At 35.8% G+C, this 25,140-nt stretch overlaps 1 protein-coding gene across 1 annotated transcript in view; it reads right to left on the bottom strand.

Moving 5' to 3' along the window:
* LOC116718147 (synaptosomal-associated protein 25-A-like) overlaps positions 1–25,140 on the bottom strand; it is a 35,580-nt gene extending 10,440 nt beyond the window's left edge. The window contains exons 1-4 of the mRNA XM_032559840.1: positions 24,980–25,140; positions 8,069–8,174; positions 7,128–7,169; positions 2,139–2,187 (exon numbers count right to left, since the gene is read on the bottom strand). Of these exons, the coding sequence (XP_032415731.1) occupies positions 2,139–2,187; positions 7,128–7,169; positions 8,069–8,140 (163 nt within the window). The 5' untranslated portion in view covers positions 8,141–8,174; positions 24,980–25,140. The remainder of the gene's footprint in view (positions 1–2,138; positions 2,188–7,127; positions 7,170–8,068; positions 8,175–24,979) is intronic.

A 25,140-nucleotide genomic window follows, 5' to 3' on the forward strand; every position in this document is an offset into this window, starting at 1 on the left:
TCTTGTAATTAGTAAGACGATATCATAAATTTCCTTAAAAGCAGCTGTTTTTATTGGGCATCATTGCAGTTTGAGAAAACACGTTAAAATTTGGAGTTACAGGACTATCTCTAAGCCAGAACCATAATCCATCAGCTGTCAGTCTTGTCGAAATGTAGGCCATCGTGCATGTACGAGCCAAGCATGGAGGGGCTCATTAACGTCTGTGACACCTCCACCACAGGTAATAGATGACTGGAAGGAGTGACATATTTCCTCCTAAGTGTGAGCTTTATGCGTGCATACAGCCTTGCGTGTAAAGGGCAAAGGGATTAGTCACACCCCTGCTTAAAGCCAAGCAAGGCTGTATTAATGATGACATGCCTGGCAAGCTTTTACAAGCTTTTTTTTCATGCAACAGGAAGTAAATAATGGGTCAAATCAGACAGGACCTCTAACAGCCTCTGTCAAAGACAGGAGATTGGGAATAGTCACACCATTACTACAGTCACAGTCACATAAAGATAAACATGAAACAAAAAACGAACCAACAAAGAGGAGAAGTGCAGAGGTCCAAGAAAGAAAACAAACACTGAAAACAGCATGAAGTAGAGAAAAGACGAGGAAGATAGATTGAGAAGGAGATAGGGATCAGGTATAGGGGACATTAGCTTGGGGGCGGAGCAAATAAAGTCTGAGAATTGATTGGTGTCCTGTGATAACAGCGGTTATCAGAGAGGCAGGAAAACATGAGAGAGGAGGATAACAGGCTATCTGTCGTTTTGACAGGCCAATTAGGTTGGTCTGTCAGGGACACAGCAAAAAACAAACACCCTGCAAACATACATGTCTTTCATATATATTGGTATGACTTTTAGTAAGAAATGTACTCTTTCTATTCAAGTCTTTAAACATCCATATGTTCATTTCAAAGTTAAGTCATTTTCTTGGTGTTTGTCACAACTTTTCTGTTATGAAAATATCTATCCTTTGTTGTCTAATGCAAAGGTTTTAGAATAAAACAGGGCTTTGCATTGTTTGGCAGTAACCTTCTGTAAAAACAGCCACAGTTAATAGTAGCATTGCTCTTCACATATCCAAAACAATAATATTTAATTCCTGACAAAAATATTTTACTTTTGAGATGCATCAAGAAAGCATAAAATCTCCTTTTCTTTGAGAATTTGTTCAACATTCATCTTATAGAATTACCCTCTGACTGATTGTCCATGTGTCCTTTAAGCCTGAAGTGCAGGGAGTTATGGCTGAAACATGCATCATCAGTTTTTGTGACAAACTATCCATAGCGGATCACTTTGCTCTCTTCAGCAAACGGATAGATTACTTTGTTTTCTATCCATTGCTGAGCACACATTTTAACCCATTCCTAATATTTTAGCACTTTCATTACAACAAAGTAAAACTGTTTTATTATTGAAAAGTGATCCTGATTATCAATTAAACAGGCTGATCCATTTGTGCTCATTGTAAGTGGATGACTGCACAAATGGCACATCGCTTTCAGAAATGAATAGATTTACACATTCATTCATTTGTACAATGTTTTGATGTTAAAACAGTTGATAGAACTTTGCTTTGATACTTCTTATCAATTATTGATATTGAACAGACAAATTTATATAATATGATCTTCAGTCAGTTAAGATCAATGGAAGAGATTTAGTGACTAATATTCCCTGAAATAGGTCAAGTTCCCAAAAACTGATCCTCCACATTACATGGTTGTATTATAGACTTGCTAAAAACCTGAGAGGTTTTCGATGTGACATATGTAAAAAAAAAAAAAAAAGCTTAGATGTTACAAATCTAGCTCTATGGGTTAAAAATGACTCTAAATGCATCGGCTATGGTCACTGAATTTTACTCATCATTTGAAGTATTTTGTCTGACTGAGTGCAGGATGAGGCAAAGCAGAGAACTAGCTTCACAACAATAAAGAGTATAATCTTGTTAGCCATACTAGTGCAGACTCTGGTTAATGTTAGTGTTCCAGAGATTGACTGAATAAGACATAAAATAATTAAAATGTGTTTCATATTCTAGCGTTTCAATGGTCCTACAGGCAGCAAGAGCGAATCAGGAGCAGGGAAGACTGGATCAAAATAGCGATGTTCAGCAAACTCTCCTTTTGAACTTACCTCCCTGCTCATCCAACATGACCAGAGTCCTGATGCCGGCATCTTTACTCTGACAGATGGGTAGACAGAGAAATGAAGAGGGGGTATCAAGGAAAAGAGATAAAGGGGAAAAAGAGGAATAAAAGTGAAAGATGAGTATAGGCAAACCAAGCAGAATGGAGCACAAATACCAGGACAGCAAAAACTACTCACATTACGATTTGAAATCACATTTAAAAAGCTGATCCTGCAGAAACAGCTTGATTGAAAACATATCATGACATTGCACCTTTTCTAAAAATGGTGAGAACTATCTTATGTTTAGACTAAAGTTGATTAAATTTTATGTTGAAATCTACAGTATTTTCCTTTATTGATACTCATGATGTGTATTGTCACACAAATGTAAATAGCTTCCTGTGATTTTAGGGATGTTTGGTTATTTTTTTCAATGTGAACATTTAATATTTTATTGTATTTTATTGTTTGTTTTAAGGGGAATCTTTCCAATACTCTGGTTTTATAAAACATCGGAATTTGTTTATGTAAGACTTTTAATCATAGAAACAACAGAATGACAAAAGATCAAATGTGGAGTTTCTCAAGGCTTTGTTCTTAGATCCCTGGTATAATAATATCAATAAGCTTCACCAAAATCAGATAATTGTGATTAGAAAATTTAACAAACTTATATATTTTCGTGTCCTTTTTATTACCAGGTAATAGGGTGTGGGTTTACAATAGACACAGACTTACTGTCATCTTAAAAACATTGCCTGAACAAAAGGTTTCCCTGAAAACAGTTTTCTGTGTGCTTATTTTCAAAATTGTAGGTGATTGTAGAATAGTTTTACAATGTCTCTATAAATAAATTACAAAAAAAACGTCAAACAGACAATTGAAGTTCAAGCAACATAGTGCTCCCAGAGTTCTGGGGAACATTAGGAAACTAGATCACATCCCACTAGTCCTTAGATGTTGGATCTAAACCCCTTTTTGTCAAAAGATGAACCTTAAAAGGTCTGAATTGTTTTTCTGATTTGTTTGTTCTGATGCTTCAGCTTCAATTTTTCTGTTTTGATGTAATTCTTGTTTTTAATCTAAGTGTCCTTATGTGTGTATCATTATTTTTCTGTAAAGCACTTTCATTTACAGGTTCAACTGTACTGAAACAATAAACTTACCCTGCCTTTGCCAAGTGCTTCCTTCAATTTTGAGCTAAGCTAAGTTCACTTACCATTGTTCACAAGTTTTGAATAGTGGTAGTCTGACAATTAAAGGACTTTTTTGTATTTCAACTTCGCTTGTTTAAAAATGTGCGACCAAAACCTTTGGTTAAAATAAAAGTATAAAGCCCCTTGGACATTAAAAATAGGAAAAATATTGCACAAATGTATCCCTGCATTTTCTTGCACAGATTCCTGGGAAGAACTTTGTCATCAAAAGGTAAATGTTTTATCTGTTTCATTCCCAGAAAAGTCAAATACACCACTATTGTAATAGAACATTCTAGTATGACTTAGAAAGCTGGCACTATCTGAAATATAATAACACATGTACCCGCAACATGTCTGTGTTGTTGTTTCTCTCAGCAGGAGCTTCATTATCTAATATCACACTTCAATGAGCGTACAATAACTATGCTAACCACTGTGTGCATGTGACTAAACAAGTTTTGCACTCTCCAGGGTTCTGTTTCACAACCAGATATTAAAGTCCAGAGGCCATTCTGTTCATGCATGAGTTAATTTTGATCAAAGTGTGCAGTGACCTTCTTAGAACAGTTATAGATGCCACATAGGCACAGACGTGTCTCGTATATTTATGTCACATGAACTGAAACAAATGTCTGCCTTAGATTGGAATGAGTGAAATAAATACTGGTTGTGGTGACAAATTTTTATTTTGGGAAGACTGAAAATGTCATTTTTAAAAATGAAATAGTTTGTTGAGTGCATAGTGATCAAATTAATGCCTTTGGGTGTTCAGCTCTGCTAAAATGTGCAGGCCAATAATTTTAGATGAGAGAGCTGCTTGTTTACCCAAAGGGAATCATGGGAAATCACAGACAGGTTGAGATTTCAAAACTACAGGACAGGATATCAGACTATGCCAGCTGGCATAATGTGAGGTGACTTCACTCTTCCATGTACAGCCAGCAAGATGCACACAAATACTCACACATTTATGCAGTCAGGTTTTTCACACCTTACAGTGAATCACCTGGTCTTGTTAAGCAGTCTTCTGAAAATAATCATCTAAAATTATGAACATGAAAGGTGCTTTTCATGACTATGCTCCACAAAAGCTCCACAGTAGCCCTCAGCTATTTTCACATTAAAAGCTGTCTAAGGTGTTCATCAGGCTCATCACAGCCAGTTCATCCAATCAGTTTAATGGGTGTATTTGGAAGATTAGATCAATCCAAAGATGGCAGATACCACAACTTATATAAAGATCCTTTGGGATTTATTGTGGTTTCTGTTGTCTTTGAATTAAAAGAGATACTACATCTCGTTGCTTGTACTTGTGACAGTGCAATGACAATAAAATTGAATTCTATTCTGTTCTATTCTTGTACCGAAATAGCACAGGCCAGTTTGTGTTGATGTAATGCAATCAGAAAAATACAGCAAAACAAAGGAGGCACAGAGCATCCACTTAAATAGTTTTATTCTCACCCAGCTGGGGTCAAGAGCTTGATCAGAGGAGGGGATATGATGTAATAATTATAGATAGCTGTGTGTTGGTTATCTTCACAAAAGCCCAACAAATTAAAACACCTCGACTGATACGCGCTTATAAGCTTTGAACATAAAAATAACAAATATGTGGGCCCCAAACACCTGCTGCTGCTGCTGGCCCAGTACTCGGCTTTTAGACTCATCTTTAAAGTTCTTCATCCACCAAGGTAGGTAGAATTTATTTTGGAAAGTTTTACAATAAGTGTTTCAGAGGCTGTGGAAGCTTGATATCGTTAGATACTTTTTTGTATCTTTCTCTTCATCTTTCATACTCCTTTCATTTCATTTCCAGCCCGTTTGCTGTGTGCCTCGGTCTTGTTCTTTTTATTAATATCCATCCTACACCGGTTCTCCACATTTCGTCCTTTTTCTTTCTTTTTTTTCATTTATGGTCACTGCAGGCCTCCAGTAAAGATAACAGTTTTCATAAACACTTTATAGTACTTCTTAAATTAAATAAATAGCAAAGCACATTTCGACACTTTTTAGGAAACACTTTTTAATTTTTTTTTTCAAAGCAGACTTCTGACATAACAGTTATATTATATTAGCAAAAATGTCAAGAGAGATCCATTTGCTTAATACACTGATTAAAGTATATAAAACTGGAGATTATATGGACTTATGTATATAAACCTATGTTAATCATTGTATTTTATGTTAACATGTGCATTATATTATGTAACAGCTTAAAAAAACATCCTGTAAACAATCAGTCTCAACTTCTAAGACCTCAATGCCATCAAAACAAGGGCTTCAAAAACCTCCGGTTTCTCCTTACCAACCAGGAAGCCATCTTGGTTCAAAGGTTACAAAATCTACTTTCCAGCACTTGTGGCGCTCACAAACAGGTTAATCTTCTCATGACAGAGAGAGTGCTGAGCTCTGAGCAGAAAACCCAGAGATGACTGCAATCCCCTAACTTTATCTAACAAGTTAAACCTGAAAGTTTGAAGGATTGGAAAAGACGTAGCAAGCTCGTTGCTATTCCTTAGCAGGGCTCCATGAAACCACAGCATAACATTTTTTAAACATATTTTATTTAGGAACAGTTTGGATTAAAACCAAACCTGGGCAGGCCTAAGCAAACAGATTTGAGATGAGAAACAGAACAAGTGTGTTTTCACTGCTCTGATCTCTTATTCGATTAGCATAAGCTTCACTGTAAGCCCTCTGCGCAGCGGTCACAGTGTACTAGCAAGTGCTTAAGGGTATCCTAGAGTATCATGGATGTGGGAAAGCCATCAGCTGAATCACTTTGTGACAGATGTATAAAATACTGAATGCTGTAAAGTCAAGATGTTCATTGCTGTTTATATCAACACTTTGAAACACAGACCAATCTCAGGACATTTTAGAGATGATTGGAACAACTAAGTTTCACTCTCTTGGCATTAACATTAAAAGTCAGATATTCATCCAGTCAATGAAAAGTTTTATCTGTAGTGAAGAAAACAGTTCAGGTCAGCTGCAGACCTTACTCCATGCCCTGTTTTGTCTCATTAAAATATATCAGCTTGTCCAGAGGCTGGAGTCAGATTATCTGAAGAAGCCTCAGAAACAAGAAGTTTAACATGTAAGACTGCGTTATTATAGAAGGAAAATAGGAAGCGATATTTAATCATAAGCTTTATCAGAAAGAACAGTGATATCATTTACCAGGATGTGTTTGAAACTGTATATTGTATATACTCATCTTGGGTTTCACAAAAATACCACATCAATCTATCAAACTGTTAATTAAAAGCTTTATTAAGCCCATCTGAGAGAGAGAGTTGTTGATAAATGAAACTTTCTTCACAATAATAAAATCCATTAGTATTTCTTTGTTTTGGTTCTGACATAAGCAAAGCCTTAATCCTAACACAAAACTAACCCTGACAACTAGAATTGCTTAGACTTTAACCTTCATGCTATTGCTAGTTTTGCCTTTTTTTATTACATCATCTTCTTCCTCTTAAAGCGAGATGAGTTGGGTCAAGTAGTTTGTTTAAATTTTTTGCTCTGCAAAGAAGTGATTAATCTCTTTATCTTATATTGCAAATATTCACACATTTTTAGATGACACAAAACATCAGGGTCAATGTGAAATTTGTAAAATTATTGTGTAGTTGCAGATTACAAATAAAAATTTGATGTTGAAAGAATGCTTTGAATATACAACCTTGCTACACTTGCAAAAGATAGAAATGAAAATGTCCCAACTGATCATTATGTGGTTTTGTAAATGCCAACAAAATGCACGTGATTGAATGATTGGACTCACCTCCTCGACCAGAGCCAGCATACGCCGAGTGCTCTCCAGGGACTGTAAATAGAGAAAACAAATCAGCTGAGAGTGCACAAAAAGAAGATACAGTGCACGATCTGCAATACATATCACAGGGACATCTCAATGACTTTCTGTAGAAAACAAATTCTTTAGGAGTCATTGGTAATAAGCTGGAGAACAGAAAATAAATTATGTGGACAGATATCCTGTAATGTAATTAACACAGGTTATTTCTTGTCCTTATACTCACTAATTGTGAGATTTTTACCTTTTGTTTACTAATCCTTAAAGGTCATTCATTTCTTAAAGGGATTCCTAAGCCCTGCTCCCTCTTTCTGTTCAAAATTTCTCTTGTCTAGTTTTTCTTTGTCTGCCTCTCTAACTTTTTAAACTCCATCCATGGCCGCCTTTTGGCCCTGCATTATCTCCTCATGAATTTTTAATGAGACCATTTGAGCCATCCTATTATTCTGATGCACTGAATTATCTGTTCTTCCTGAGCTCCATTCAACTCATTAAAGAGGCCAAAGTTCTTCCTAATCCCACCTACAACGATTTACAGTCGAGAAGAAAAGAGACTTTCAGAACCAACTGCTGAATCAAGAAACTGTTGAATTATTAGAGGTACTATGTCTGAAAGTCTGGGAGCTTTGGCAGTACATTTGTGTGTCCTTACAAGAACAGGTCATTTTGAAATGTCAAATTATAATTGGCATGTCACAAAGCAATGCTCTTTTCAGTGCAGACCATATTTAGCCTCACATTCTGTGTTCTGTCTGTCCTCTGTGCTACTCTTCCATGCTGTTACATTGTTGATTCAGATTTATTTGTTTTCTAACACATCTAACACATGTTGTTAGGTATATTATTCTAAAATTAGAAAAATACAATTGTCTGTCCTTAAATAACTTGGCTTATGTGTTTTGAAAATGTACCTCATCAGCGATCTGGTCTGCACGTGTCTGCAGGTCGGCCAGCTCATTGCGCATGTCCGCTTCATCTGCCATGACGACTGTTGAACTTCACTTCAATTAAAAGACACTGGAGAGAGAGAAAAAGAAAAGGAGAAATGTTACTATTGTCTTGATCACTGCTAAGCAGGAGGGGTAGACATTTTGCTTTGTGTTGCTCTGCTTTCATTCAGATTAACATTATTTATGTTTCTTTAAAGGGTTTTGAGATTGCCTTGTTTTGTTAGTAGTTGATTTCTTAGGTTTGTGTTAGCTTTGCATATTTATAGAATGAGATTTTTGCTCTTCATTTAGCTTCATCCATATTTCACTGAACTTTAAACATCTCATGTCTGGCTATTGAACAAAAGCATCCCCATTGCATGATACTTCTACCACCATGTTACACCTAGAGGACAGTCAATGCATGGTAATGTCTCAAATTTACACTGTGAGCTGAATTATCATTACTTAGACTCAAAGATGGTTTGTAGCATTCATAGATATTTGTTAAGGACTCAAACATGTGACCTGAACAGCACAGACAGCTTATTTTGTCTTTCTTTCATCAATGGATTCCTTCTTGCCATTCTTTGTGGAGAGCACAACTAATATTTTTCCTGTCAACAGATGCTCCCACTGTGTTCAGTAGGTGTCCATGTAGGTTTATAATTGGACACACTTCACGATGAATTACTGTTTAGGTATTGAACAAAGCAGGAGTCAACCTAAAACCTGTGTCATTGGTTTGAATTATGAAGGAAATATTAAAATCTGCTTCACTTATTCTACGAAGAAATTCTAATTAAGCATGTTAATCCAACAGTGAAAATAAATACAAATAAGCCTGAACGACAAGCACGCTCAAACTCAATTTACAAAGACTGATGGCAGTCTAAGAAATAAAAACACCAAAGTGGATGTCAAAGTCAAGATGCAAATAAAAATAAATTATTATTATTTTTTTTTAGGAAATAAAGAGGTGAGGAAGACAAACACCTAAAGGAAACAATTCCCAGTCTTTAAACTTTCTGATACACACAACTTGTAGCAATTTGTCTTTCCAAAGTGTACCTCAGGCAAACATTTAAGTCAGCAAATTAAGTTTTGAACCTTGAAGTGAAATGTTGACAATATAAATATTTCACTGTGTAACACTCTTCCAGACATCAGAGCTCAGCACACAGCAACACGCAGCAACACACAGCAACACACAGCAAAGCGCATCAACCTTGTGCTACAAAGAGAAGAAACAATATACGTACTTAAATAAAGTGTGCAAAAGGATCCCTAGCTGTTTTTTCTCACTATCTGACTTTAAATAAAAATAGACTTTTCTTGATTAAGTTCAGTAAAGATTGCCAAAATTATTTTTAGCCCTTTTTTCAAATTCAGAAGTCTATATACTGTATATCATTAGTTTTAGGTAGAATTGCTTTTTAAACTGTGTGACTTCTGGTCAAATATTTTGGGTTTCCATTCAAGAACTTTTCATAATAGTTTTCTAAAGTTTTAGACCATTCCTCCAGATAGACCTGATGTAACTGAGTGGAGTTAATTGGCTGCTTTACTTGTAAATTTTTAATGGGCCTGAAATCAGAACTTTGTGATTTCTACTCTAAAACACTGACTATGTTGTAATTTATTTGACTATAAGTCTGGGTTCTTGTCCATTCGGAAGAGTCGTTTATTTCCATGTAATGTTCTTTCTTCATGATGCAGTCTATTTTGTGAAGTGCACCAGTCCCTCCTGTAGCAAAACACAACCATAAATGATACTGCCACCCAAAGGCTTTGAGCTGGGATGATTTTCACAGTTTTGCAATCTTCTTCTGTTCCCTCCTGAAATGTAACAATGGTCTTTAGATTCAAACACTTTCAATTTAAGCTTCAGCAGATGACAAGATGTATGTCCAAAAATTAAGCTCTTTGTTAATTAATTAATTAAGCTCTTTCTCTAGTTGCATTTATAAACTTTTTTCTGGCTTTTTATATTGTATTGAGAGTAATGACTCCTTCACTGAGTGATCTTTTAGCCAAAGTTGGTACAGGACTCACAGGAAATGACTCTCCAGTCATTAGCAGTTTAGTTTAGTCCAAAGAGATAAATGTGGGCCCTCTCTTATTTTTCCGATAATATTCTAGCATTGATCAAATAGAGATAAATTTGGTAATCGTAACTGACCTAATGCAGGAAACATTTAGCCATATTTAATATCAGACAAGGTGGGGAAAAAATTAACTGTGAGTATAAATATGTAATTTTAACTGTATGTTATATAATATGAACACAATTGTAGAGGCATTGAATACAGATTGAAGAGTATCAAAACGAACAAGAAAAAATGTCAAGAGGATTGACTACTAAACAGAGGCATGAGTCTATTTTTACTGTAGTCATGTGCATAACCATGCACAGATTCATTGGTGGTGCACTCCATGAAAAATGGATGTGCTTGTTACTCTCTAGTTTGAAGGAGGGACATGGAGTTCAAAATGGAGGCAACAAAGGCTGAGGGGAGAAAAAAAGAAACCAACTCTATTCTGATTCTTCCTTTTCTTACAGTCTGCCTCACACTCTCCATCTGTCTCACTCAATAATTAAGACTTCAACAAGACAAATAATGTGATCTGCTCCAATCAGAGCTCATTTGGGAGAATAATGCATTTTAGTTTCAATAGCTGAACTCATACTAGAGAATTTCTGTTCCTGTGTCACTTGATTTAAATTTAACCACCCAGCAGCTTGCAGCTCGGGACTCATTAAAGCTTTATGTGATCTAATCTACTTTATGATAGAGTGTATAAAAGGGACTAAGAGTCGACTGCTTTCCAGAGTCTGTCAGGGAATGTGTTGAGATATTTTATTTTTTAGCCAGACTTGGCAAAATTTAAAAAGGGAACCATCTTGTAATGCAAAATGCTATTGGCATAAGATTATGTAAACAAATTTTAGGGAGACAAAAGGAAAAAGCAACTTGTCAACTGTAATAGTTTGCAGATTTTTGAAACCTGGGCATTAGTTTCCGATTCATCGCCCGAGTTTATCTGTCAGTCAGTAGATCTCTGAGGTGAGCAGACAAGGTCAGTTAGAGTCACAGCTGGATGTTTGATAAACTATCTCCTTGCTCTGTCTCACCTTCCGTCCTTATTACTCTTTCCTCCTTCCCCACGGAGTCGTCACACCAGTTAATAATTGAACATGCGACGGGAAAGAAAGATGGAGGGGGGAGTTGGGAAAAAAATGCCCATCTAAAGTGCTCCTCTTCTACATTCATGTTCCATCTCTTCATATAAAGATATATGTCAGTTTTTGTCTGCAAAGGCTGGCAAGAAAACCACTTAAATATGTATGTTGGCATTTTACCTTCTAGTTATTTGACTACTTATGTAATTCTAACAATGAATGCTGAGTTCATATATTAGCAGCATTGAAGGTAACCACAAGCTGAGCAGGAGAGAGCCACAACTGAGCAAATTAATGCACTATTTTAATATCTGAGGCTCTTTTGTGTGTCCTTGAATGCTATGCAACAACACGCTAACTTGGTGAGGGAAAAACTGGACCAAACGGATTAATAACACACAAGGAACCAGGTGAGTAATAAGGAGCAGGAACAGTTCATCTGACAAACTGTTCCCTGTTAGGCAGGATCAGATGCTTTTTATTACACCACAAATTAACTTGCAATTATGAGACGAAGAGCATCACTGTTGTACATGTGTCTAATTAAAGTGATTTAATAGATAATTTTATATTCCATACCAAGTAAACACCAGCAGAGCTGCAGACAAGCTTAAAGTGCTGGATGACATTATTGGAAAGTAATTCATAAGACAACTACATTTTCAAAAGTAAAATAAACCACAAGCAATAAAATTTGCAATAACAAACTTGAAGTGCTTAGTAATCCAACTCATGCAAATTTATGTCAGTTTCTATATAATCTAATTGCAAAATGTTTTCTTATTGTGAAAATGTTGTATTTATAAATGGGAATTTAACAAGTTTAAGAAATTACAAGTAGAAGAACTGGCTAATATACTAATATCAATGTTCTAAAGGGAATATCGCAGATTGCTCCTACAACCATTTTTAATAGTTATTATAACTAAGTAATGATTAATTTAATGTGCTGGAACAAAAGAAGTTTAATTTTTCAGATGCTGTTAATCCAGCCTTTGTATTTTTACCATTGTCGGAAGTTTAGACTTGAATTTAAGAACTTCTATAAATGCTACGTTTTATTCACGCTACTTCTGCAAATAAGGTGTTTGCTTTTAATGTAAATAATAATAATACTATGATTAATTTAATTCTGCATATGCTGCTTCTTATGTTTGTCTAATTCCTGGATGTTTCCAAAGGGTAAGGTTGTCTTTTAAGTTCTTGTGCTGCCCTGCTTTTATAGGTCTTAGAATATACCAACATACTGTATGTATCTATACATATATTTTAACTTTGATATTTTCCTGTATTTCTGCCAATATATGATAGCTTGCATACAATATATGCAATGGAAATAAATAAATAAAATATTGTGCTTATATGAATGCCAGAGAAGCTATGACAAACATTGAGCAATATCATTTTCCAATTATATAATAATGAAACTCTTCATTACCACATTATGGGTAATGATGCTGCGATGGTAATGGAATTAGCTCATTGTAACATTGTTTTCCTTTGCATTGTTACACTTGTAGCAGTAAAACCGCATTAGGCAGAATATTACAGTAACAAGTCCAAACATTCATCAGAAGAAGGTAACTAAGTGGTAGTAAACGATTGCAAAAATGCAACTTTGATGATTAACTGGTAGTTTTGCTGACTCATATCACTGTATTCATGCAAAACAAGTCAAATCTGGTGAAACATGCATGAATGTTTCAAGTTCAGTTTAATCTAGACCACGTTGTTAGTCATCTCTTTTTACCATGCTCTCTCAGATACTCAATCTCCTGATGCTCCTCACTGTGTGCATCCTCCCACTGATCTGCTGTTATTGATCCAAGGCTGATTGATTTTCTCTTAGCTGTTACATCGCTTCCTGTCAACTCACACATCCTCAGCACAGGTTCTTCTTTTAATTTCCAGTCAGATTTCAGCGTTTATTCTCAGTTAGAAGATTCTTCGCAGTTTATTAAAACTAAAAGAAAGACATTTCTTCCCTTTTACACGTTTGCACAAATTTGCATTATTAATTTTTAGTTGACTAAAAACCTCCTTTAGTCCTGAAACAGCTCACGTCGTTCATAATGATTCGCTTTACGGCTGTAGTTTGGAGCAATCCTAGTTAGCAGCAGGTTTTTTATTGTTGTAGTCACAATATGTTCATTTTGACATGTAGAAATGTGAAGAGAATCCAAAACAATACACAAAGTAAAAAGAATATATTACCAACATACATTTATTTAAAGTGCTATCTTAAAATCTTTAAAATACAGCACAAAAAGTATAAAATGAATATTCAGCACAGAATAAAGAGCTACAAACAAAATATCAGTCCAGTGGAGAGATAATGTTTTAAGTCCTGACAAAATTGGTAAGAAGATAGATTAGAGAATGGCAGCAAAAGGATAAGGTTTTAATATTTTCAAGTATTTCTGATTAAGCTTATTCAAATTTCAATTTCAGATTCACATCCATTTCTCAGTGTTTTTTTCTTATGCCATCCCTTTGACATCATCTTTGAATGTTAAAGTCCCTTCCTCTTTAACATGCTACACACGCTTCACATCCAAACATGCATCTGCAGTAAAAGCTGACATACAGCAGGGTCCGAGTGTCCCCATCCCCCATGCCCCCGCTAGCCATCACTTGTCTTGAATGACAGCTGCTGGAAGGACTGTACTGCCAGGCTCATCCCATGGAGAGATTAAAGTCAGCAGGGAAAGAGGATTTGGTCTCCACTGTGCTCTCTCTCTCTCTCTCTCCCTCTCTCTCTCTCTCTCCTGACTTCATCTCCTGTCTTCTTGTCTCTTCTTCATCTGCTTTCCATGCCGTTTCTGTCTATAAATATATAGCCTGCATTACTGTATATTATGAAAGACCTGAGTTGAAATGTTTTCTATTAACTTACATAAAAGTCTGTTTCTTCATCACTATCTGTCAAATATGCACAGAAGTGACTCCACTTGTGGCTGAACGCAGCTGGTGTTGGTTTGTTCTTGGAAACTGGGCCAGACATGGAGCAGGGATGAGCAACAAACCCAAGCATAACAGCAGATAGAGTCAAAGAGACACTAGAGACACTAAAAGGGCAACAATGAATTATTGATTGAAATATTAATAGCATTAATCCTAAAAGCTGTAGAACTGAAAAATGTAAACTGATTTGGCAACAGTCTTCATAACAAAACTATAACCCCTCAGTAAAAAAACAATTGATAGAGGAGAGAAGTGAGTCAAAACAAAGATTCCATGATAGTTTTATTTCAGATTAAATTCTCATCAACATTTCCAAATTTAGCCTGTTGTTTTGTTGTCTCTCCTGTACATGCATTATTATTTACACTTGTCTTTATTAGTCAGTCTGATTCTGCCAAGCAACTACTTTATTACTACCAGCTTGTTATGCACAAAATCTTTAAGAAGACTCTTAAAAGCAAAGGAGGGGTTGGATTGATTGAGTCTGCCAACCTGGTTGACCAGCATGTAAACAAACAAAGCAAACAATTACCCTGAAATAGGTGTGTTGAATGGCACATTGAAATGGCCTTACAGTCCTAGTGTGTGATAAAACCTCAACTATGTTCTAAGTTGAAGGTTTTATTTATTTTAAACTTCATTTTATTGCCTACAAGCAAAAGGCAATAAAAATAGATTTTTTTACTGAAATGCATCACTGACTGAAACCACAGATTGTTTCAAGTCTTTTCCATAAAGCAAATAGGGTTACTACAGCAAGTTGACATAATGAAATGCATAAATTATAGTAATTTTTGTAAGTAAATAGTGTTATCTGATGCATGCTTTTTTTTAAATTAATTTACCTTTTTTAAATTTTTGAAACTTTTTAAGAAAAGTTACAACTGTCTAACTTCACATCGCTGTCTGCAGCCTGCAGCCGGGTGTGAAACAAACATCAGTCCTGTCAAGTGTCTGCTACACGATTACATGAACTCAGTTAAAAAAATATGTTTCAAAGTTCTGAAAGTCAATAGATTTTTTCTAAAAAACAAAAAAAAACGAACAACAAAAAATAATAGATCAATGTATAATTGAAAAATAAAATAATACTGATTATTTAATTTGTGAAAAACAGATATAACAGTTGCTTGAAAATTTAAATTTAGCTTCTAGACATGCAGCAGCTTCTTCGAAGAAAAAAAATATATTTTGAAACTGTTTCATTTCTAGACCAAGCAATGACAAAATGTAGTGTGAACTTAAATTATCTGACTGAGGTTGAAAAGCTTAAATTCAAGAAATTGGTTGCCCGTGTCTTTTTGTATAAGGTTTATGGCAAAAGCCCCTGGGAAAAATAAGGATAATGAAAAAAAAAAACATGCACAAGCACAAGATATCAATGAAGAGTCGATGTTTAGATGAAAACAATCAGGCCCTTGTAAACTGGGGTCATGTGAACTCTATCTCAAACATGAACTGTTCAGTGTCTCCACACATCAACGTAACTAGAAGAAACCCTCCGAAAAAACATTTTCAAGCTGTATTTATCTGCATTGATCTACAGAGTAGCTGCAACTACAGCTGACACTACCTGCAGCTAGGCAGGGATGCAGGACTGAAAGGAAGAAAGGAGCCATGTTAATTATCCCTAGCTAAAGCAGAATGTAATTCTGTCAGGATAAACTGACTCGCCTCTGCAATGAAAAGGCGGCTATCAATCAGGAAGCGTGTCCATCTAAGATAAACAGTGTTTGTGAAGGAAATAGGACATCAAGACAGGGTGGCTGCTCTGAATCTCACAGTCATGGAAACCAGGTCAGGTTTTCAGTTGTTTGGCTGCATGTTTCTCATGGGTTTACAGAGGCGCTAACCTAAATCTGGTGATTTTAGGGAAGCTGCTGCATGTTTGTCTGTTCCTACAGATCTTTTCCAGGTGCAGAAGGAAACGGAAAACACAGCGGGAGTTGAAATTAGCATTGCTTTTTCTGGTATTGCTTTCTTAGTCTAAGTGCATGTAAATTTATTTCTAGCACAATTGCATGGCACAGAGTGAACTAATGCAACTGGCTTTCTGAAAAGGGAAACATTCAACTTTGCTGTGATATTGTGAATAAGAAATAAAATAAGTGATTAAGACATAAATATAGTATTTAAGCTTTGAGTAGCAACTGTATTATTAATTTGAACAATGTTTGGCTTGCTGTGCACAGCAGGCCAATTACCTCATAATTTATGCAAAAGAAAATGTACAGTAACAAATTAAAACTGACAACCTGTGAATCTAAAATTGAATAGACAGCTTTTCCTAACTTCTCCTCTGTGTTCCCTTAAGTGAAAGTCACATTGTCCACAGACTCACCATGTCAGGCTATTAATAACAAGGGTTCTGTGAAGGGTAATGCTTCTGCACAAAGACACTGGGTGGGACCAGCAACTTAACACAACACGGGAGTCTTTTGGTTTATTATTCTTTGGGTAAAACTGTGCCAACATTAGCAGTGATTTGTTTATTCCAAACTGTTTTGATGGTGTATGTATGATGGTTTGTCCTTGATTATTAAAGAAATATGCTGATATAATGATTATGCAATCTAAAAATAAAAACGTAACATCCATGATATAAACATGACATGGAAACATTTGATCAGTTTTATCTCAAACCGTGCTTGAAATTTATTTTCCATTGTCTCCTAGCTAAATTAAAAGCTCCTCTTTACTTTTAAGCACTACGTTACTTTTGGTTGCTTCTGATAAACAGCAAAAATTCATATGGTTATAATGCAAATAAATGTGAAAAAGTTCAAGGGGTGTGAATAATTTTCATCAGATAAACCAACATCAACATTTTACAGTTTCACCATTTCCCATATTTTTATGTTAGATAAGCAGCAGTAAATCACTGAGTACTAAAAACTCTTAAATACCTTTGTGGAAAAACAACTAGTGATGACCCAATCTCTTCGAGAAAATTTCAACCACATATATCTGATATTTCTGTATGAAATGCTTATTTTACAGCAACTTTTATCTTTTTTTTTAAAAAAAAAACATATTGTTCCTTTAACCAACAAAATACCTTTTCAAAATTGTTGTTGGTAGGTTACACAATCAATCCTACTTCAAACTGATTACATTGTCCAAACCAATACACAGATTTAACTGATCTAGTTCACAGAATATAACTTAATAACTGTCCTATTCACATACACACTTCACATACTTCACTTACTCTTTGTTACAACAACACCAACATGTTCAAAATTATAACAATATTTTTTTTAATCCAAGCATCAGAGAGGTTAGAGATGCTAACATGCCTCATATACACATGTAAAATCCTTAAACATACACACACACACACACACACACACACCCCAGGATTTCTTGCACAGTTGTTGCTACAATGTCAAGTTGGGTTCACACAGAGGGGATGTAGTGTTCAAAACATTTTTTTTCTATGGTTAAATAGTTATTATATGTTGCAGTTTTCTAATTATAACAACCAAACCCCCAGAGCAAACACACTGTTGACCTATACTCTGTAAATATACCAAGATCTGACCCGGGCAGAGAACAAGAGGAGAGCCTGAGGGCTAAACCATTCAGACCATTCACCCTCCACTTTCTGCCTCACTGATGATATATTATGCAGCTCCAGTAGTATAGACAGAAAAGCTTGGACTAGCTTCTTTTACTCATATAACAGGCAGATTTATTGAAACAGCAAAATGGTCAGAAAAAAATTTTTAATTTGTAAAAATGCAATGAATAAAACATTCTTGAGTTCATTAAATAGTCTATGATCAGTCTTTACTCTCTGGAATATTAAAAGTTAAGGCAATTTTTACACATTTCCTTCAAAACACAGTCAACCAAAGTATCAATTTCCAAACTTTTTTGTCTCATAGTTCATGTATTTTAATAAAGTTCAATTGGGTTTATTTTTCAGCTCCAATTTACAGTAAATGTTATCTTAAAGGACATTACAAGACCCTTTGAAAGACAAAACAATTCACGTCCAGAAATATATATCCAAATCAGTCCACAACAATCCCGTCGCACAGACAGACTAACATTTTATTGGATCCATTTCACTTCATGAGATGCTAGTGAAAATCCTGGAGCGATTGCAGTATATAACACATAACTCCACCTCCTTCACCTACTGCTGCACACTGCCCGTCAGCTGAGTAGCTAGAGGCTTGTGCGCTTTTCCCTTGCTTACAAGAAAAACAATTTTTGTTGTTTGTGAATATTGTCAAGAAAAACTCAACAAGTGATAGCATGAGTCTTTTAGGACAACACTGTTTTGAAACAACAGTTATTAAACTACATGCTTCTTGTAGACATATACAAACATGCATCGCAGTTTCCAGTTGTCCACTTTGACATTACTGTGCAGACCAAAAAGCTCAAACTAATATTTCTAAAAATTGTAGAAATTTTGTTTAAGTATTTCTTCAACTATTTTAATATGCAGTGTTTCATTTTAATACTGCTCTGTATCAAAATCAAACTTCCTGATTTCCACTCGGGTTAAGCACAACGTTTGAGTGTGAGAGGAACAAGGCGATTTCCTGCCGACAGCAGCGCCTGCTGTGACAATATGGCCTCACTGAATTAAAGCGTTCCCTATGGAGAGGCAGGAGGGACACACACAGAGAAATCTGCTGTGGAAAATTACAGATGAGATATGGAGTAACTTACATTAGTAAAAAAAAAAAACTTCTCAAGATTTTTTTAGACATGCCAAAACAGGAGTGCACAGGTTTTTTTTAAAATAAAATAAACAAAACATTCTATTTTTCAAGTTTTAGAAAAACAACTCAGCAACAAAGACATACAAGTTCTCCCACTGAATAAAAACTCCCAAAATGCCAGGTTTGAGTTTTAATACTGTTACAGACCCTACAATAAAAACAGACAGCAGTTTCCCAGCAGTCGGCAATGTTTTGTCTCACTTGAGCAGACTGTATTTCCGGCATTTATTCGTTATAAATATTTATATATAATCCAAAAGAGAGACAGGCGGAAAGCTACCGCAGATAGGCAATAGTTAAGACAAGCAGATTAAAGAAACTGGCAGAAAACAAAGTTCTGAAGAGACGAGTGATCACGCAGATGAAAACCTTAACTTTTGAAACTTTTTAATTGATTTTCAAAAGGCTAATCATATCTTTTGACAAAAACAAGTATTTATAGCTGCCACTAAGAGCCTCTGTCTTTAATTTCATGATTGGTCAATTAAAGTGAGTCTGTCAGCATGCCACCTGTAAAGCAGAAAGAAGGAACTGTGTGCAGGCAGGCAAACATTATAATGTGGGAAGCACAGGAGATTCAAAGCAATCATTCAAGGCCTGCAGGGATAATCACGGCAAAGTCCCACTGTCCCATTCACAGAGGATAAAATCCACTGGATTAATCTGTCGTCACACAGAATACACACACAAGCATGAAAATACTTGCATAACCCATAAACTACTCTTTCTCTTAGTCTCTGCACTTTCTATCAAACATTTTTCCCTTTTCCGTAACCATCTCTTGGTCACTTTAGCTCAATCACAAACAGACCTACAGCTCGCTGCTATAGCATGCACACATTCAAGATGACACCTGTCAACATGCTGCTCTTTACATGGTTGTCAATTATGCATATCTGCATGCACCGACTTTTCAAAGGGAGAGGCAGAGCAATAAAAAAGTGACTCCTCTTGGTGCCAATTAAATGTTTCAGATGACAAAACAAATTTCAGTAAAGTTTTTGTTGTGTGTTTTACTCTTTTTACACATTTATGTTTAGCATTTGTTCAATGTTTACCGTTTTCCAAATCGGTTATAAATTAAGTTTGGCTAAAAATGAGAAGTTTCTTTTGTATGGGTGGAAGAAGGTGTCCAAATCAACCTGACCATACATGAAAAACTAATTAACTTCTGCTTAAACTTGCTTAGTGGAAAAATTGTCATCTGGCTTTTACAATAATTGTCAAAAAGAGTCTTAAAGCCCGGTGGAGGAATTTGAGACACTCATTTTTGCAGAAACATTGCAGGGCTTTCCAGTGTTAAACATTTAGAACTGAATTTTGACAAGGCCACTCCAAAACATTAAAGTTGTTTTATTACAAAATTCCTGATTTCATCAAGTATGACAAGTTATCGGGTCAGAAGGTGACAAAAAAGCCCCAAATGTCTGCATGTGTGTGTTTGTGTGTGTATCACCATGTTTGACTGTAAATATGATGTTCTTTTACTCAGATTTGTATGGTGGATGTAATGGGAGGAAAGTTGGTTAGGATCGCTTCTTCCCCCTGTTTATGAAATTATAATGTAATTACTGCTTTTTGTATTTGTTAAGTTGATCCTTTTCTGATATTATTTTTTTGATAATCTGAAAAAAAATAAAGTTTAAATTGTAAAAAGCAGAATGCGTTTTTTACACTATCTATTGGAAAACATTGAATATGAACAAAAATCAGGACAACTGTATGCATTAAATACATTGATTCTCTCATGATAAACATATCTCTGTCTAAAACAGGCTAATAAACTCTTCCCAAATGGGAATTATTTGTCTATTCTTCTTGCCCTGCAGTCAATAACCTTGCCTTCAAGGTAGCACAGGAGCATTTCTACAGCAAGAAGCAAGGAATCAAGTTACTTCGACTTTGCCGCTTCATCCTGATCAATAAGAGGAGATCATGTCACAATTTCAGGGAACTTAGAAATTACAGGCTGATGGAGCATTAGAGTTGGAGTACATTTTGTGTGTGTTTGAAGGGGTGGATTTATTTGTGTGTGAAAAGAAAGAGGGGTTGGTAAAACAGAGAAAAAGCTCTGAACACAGCTGCCACTTCAGCTCGCAGAGGACAAGAGGTGTGAAATGAAAGAAAATGGAAGAACATGCAGGGCTTTTCACCAGAGGGCATTGTGTGGATCCCTCATGTTCAACAAATGTATGAATTTTACTCCCTGTCACATGAAACACTCAAATATTGTGAGAAACATTTTCGCAGTGTTGCCTGTTGACGTTTAGGATCGACTGAGAAGCATTGCAATAATGTCCAAGCAACCAAACGCACAGATATGTCAACACAGAGTTGAAAAAAAATAAACAAAGGTCAGTGTGTAACACTGTATCATAACATTTAAATACGAAAAAAAAAGTGTCAATTTATAAAACAAAAGTGTGGCGAATGATTGGCAAATTTATTCTGACAAAAATTGGGCCTCCATTGCAACTATTGCATCCTGCTGGAAAAATGTGAGCTTTAAATGTTCGAACCTCATAGGTGAGCAACATGAAAATGTGATCAATCCACTTAGGTGACAGGAGAACGTGTCCTTGTGTGCATAATGCTTATTTTTAACAGATGTAGCAGTACTGGACTGGAGCCTGGTGGTAATTTCTCACCTTTTTCTGGTGGAGTGATGGGGGAGGAAGAGAAGGAGGTGGTGGTAAAGGGGTTCTTATGTGTGATGACAGCAGGTACAATTTTCCCACCAGGAAGCCGATTTTATGTGCAGCCTGGTTTTTTCTTCATCACAACATTTCAAATTGAAAGAATAAGATGAAAAGTTCCAGCTTCTCCTTAAGATGTTGAGAATGTTTTTAGCAATCTAACTGAAAATATTCTGCGGTGCACAGAGCAGGTCAAATTGCATGCGTCACCTACAATGACTGTTTTCCTCTAGCTCTCTTCAAAATGTTCTTGCTGGACCTTTTAAAACGAGTCTTACTAAATCTCCAAAATATGAATGATTTTGTGAGTTATGTTGTTTTGCTGACTCAGAATACCAGGTTAATCATAACGTTAAATCTGGATGACTTATTTAAATCCTGGATAATTCCATGTTTCCAACTTTCTGTGCAAAAATAACTCCAGCTATGAGATTTTATTTTATCTGCAACGAGGATTTGATTACATTTTTTGCCTTTCTCTAGTCTATTAATAGAATCCATGTTTCCTCAGATGTAACATGATTTAGCTCATGTTTCTTGAAGTGCTCCTCCTCTGGAGGCTCAGTCTCACTGGGCCAGAGGAGGACTGATCACCCTGTCTTATTTGATTACAATTACTTATTTTGATTACAATTAATACTTTCATTAACATCAAATCGTTTATCACAATCTCTGGGTCATTTGGTAACTTCCTTTAGCAAATATCGTTCTTTGTGTCTAACACGGTTCTCTGTTTAACATGAAGAATCATCAAGATATTCAATGAACTGAGCCAGAACAGACAGCTGCCAGTCTCTGGGTATCTCTCCAGCCAAGAGAAGCAAGAAAGTGACAGAATCCCAGAGCAAAAATTCACATTTGTTCTGAGAAATTCAACAGCCTCAAATAATCCAAAACAAGTCAGTTCTTTGGTGGTTCTACCCCTGGTGGTTCTAGTATTGACAGCTGGTGAATCAATATTGGTTTCATTCTCAGTGCTAGCATGTTTATTCTGTAATTGAAGTCTTGTCATTTTTGAGCTGACGCTATATACATTTTGTCAAATATATAAAAATCATCTTTGTTTCTTTTATGTAATGCAGACTAATCAATGGAATAGTAAAGCAAAAATCTTTCACTGTTTTTTTTTTCTTTATTTATTATGAAACTGATTTATTTTGAAATGATAATGTAGCTGAGCATTGTTGATCTACAGTATGTTACAGTTCCGTTGGTTGTAAGTCAGACTCCTTTTTTACTCTGTGTGTGGGTGTTCATTTCCTGTCCTAATTGAAATATCTACTTGTTTACTCCTGGCTACAAACATCACCAGGCTGCCAAACGAAGGCAGAATACGCAGCTGACCTGCTTAACACTCAGCCTGAGCCCTACATCCTCACTGGTATTACCACGAGTCCTGACGCAGAACAGGAAACAGGGATGGCCAGCATGCTTTTTTTAGTAGTAAAAGTTTAAACTTGTTCTTAACAACTATTGGCAGCATTTATCTGAGTGAGGCAGAGCACAATGCTGTGCTTGTATAACTTCACAGCTTTAGAGATGAGAACTTTCTACTGCATGTCTTCATCAGAAAGAAACAGGAACAAACCAGGGAAACCTGTGATGTTCTTGCTTGCAGCTGAAGATTATCTGAAGCTCTTGTGAACCCATGTTCAAAGAAAGTTGTTGTCCATGATAAGTTGGGGACATTTTCAAAGCTGTGAATCATGTTGCTTAATTCACTGCTTCAGTTTTGCTTCTACTAATTTTTCAACCTTGATCAAAGCTCAGTGGAAGAAGAAATGTTCTGCTTTAATGGGGCTTTTCTGGCTAAATCAAAATGTATTATTCTAATTCAATAGTTCTCTGATTAGCTGTTTCCATCCTGGATGAGGCTCAGGAGATACTGCTGTCCCTAAATCCTTATTTTTTTACACCATAAAAATTCTCTTGGAGAAGTGCAGCATTCTTTTCTGTCAGTCACTGAAGGTTTATTGCTGGAAAAAGAAAGTCTTTAATTTCTATTGTTCACAACATGCTTGCTCAGGACCTTAATTCTGTCTCTTAGAATGGATTGGAGTTGAATCAATCTCTAATTATCATCAAAAAAGTTGCTTTAAAAATAAAGTGACATTGACATACATCACGCTTTTCACCACAACAACACAGGAAAAGAATAGTGTCAATTGTTTATCATATACTCTCAGTAAATGAATGTAGAAAAAATAATAAATCAAAGGCACATGCTGCTAATTATTCAAAATTATTTGAAGTGTTGCATGATATTAGGTAAAACATGACATGGTTTACCAAATACTTGTGAATACTGATGACACTGATTGCAATTAGCCCATATTTTCATCAGATTTTTTTCTTTCTTTTGTCCTCACCACTCTCCATGAGCTGCTGGATCTTGGGGACTGAGATCTGAATCAGATGTGGTGACAAACAGTGAAACTTCATCCAAGTGGCCAAATGGCACTTGATGGCAAACAGGGTTTTGACGCATAGCAGCTGATAACCGAACAAATACACCAACGAAGCGGACCTTTGTGAATGCATGTTGCACATGCTGACATATAATTAATGTCCAGTTTTAATCTAAATCTGACAAACTGACAAAACATTGGGACATAACATTTCCCTAACATCTCTTTCTCATTCATGACGCAACCTTTAAAAACAATTGAAAACATGTAATTAAGGTATATGTCGAGTGATGACTCTCAATTTTATGGCAATTTTTTTTTTTTTTTTTTTTGTCTAACTGATATATTTTTCTTTCATGATTTACACCAGAAATTAGAGGGAGATTGATTTTCTTCATTAACTTGAGGAAACCTCATAGGTGAAGTACCTCTGTACGTGTTTTCTGACTGTGACTGTAGAGAGTCAGCGCAGCCTGTAGTTCAGCTGAGCACTTCGGAGCTGTCCAGGGTGCTGAACCACATTCACTTTCCCCACCTCTATACAATCCCCGCAACAGACAGGCAGTTCCAGTGAATTTCACACAGAAATTCAATTTCAATTTAAGTAAAAGCTCCACAACAGTAATATTTTAGGGTGTCACTAAATGTGATTTATGTAAAAAAAAATAATAATAATAAAAGATAAAGGAAATAAGAAGAAATCTCGGGAGAGATCTTAAAAAGCGGCACTACTCACGAAAAAGATTAATTGTCACAATTCACATATCCCTCTGATAAACAAGCAGCTACTGGCGAACTTATGAAGCGCACATCTATGAATACTTCTTTAAACTTTTATCGGTGCGGTTATATTTAAATGTCAAAATTAAGAGGGGGGAAAAGGACAGAGTCAAACTTACCTGCTTAACTTTCTTTCTCTCGTCTTTCCCTTGCTGTTTTGCTGTGAGTGTGAGTGTGGACAAGATGAAAATGTCTGTCCGCTCCAAAGCTCGGTTTAAAGGACTAACCTCGGTGGAAACACACTAGCCTCCCCCCTCCCTAACCACCGCGCTACGCCTGG

This window comes from Xiphophorus hellerii, chromosome 4 (assembly GCF_003331165.1).
Source record: "Xiphophorus hellerii strain 12219 chromosome 4, Xiphophorus_hellerii-4.1, whole genome shotgun sequence".
Classification (NCBI taxonomy): Eukaryota; Metazoa; Chordata; class Actinopteri; order Cyprinodontiformes; family Poeciliidae; genus Xiphophorus; species Xiphophorus hellerii.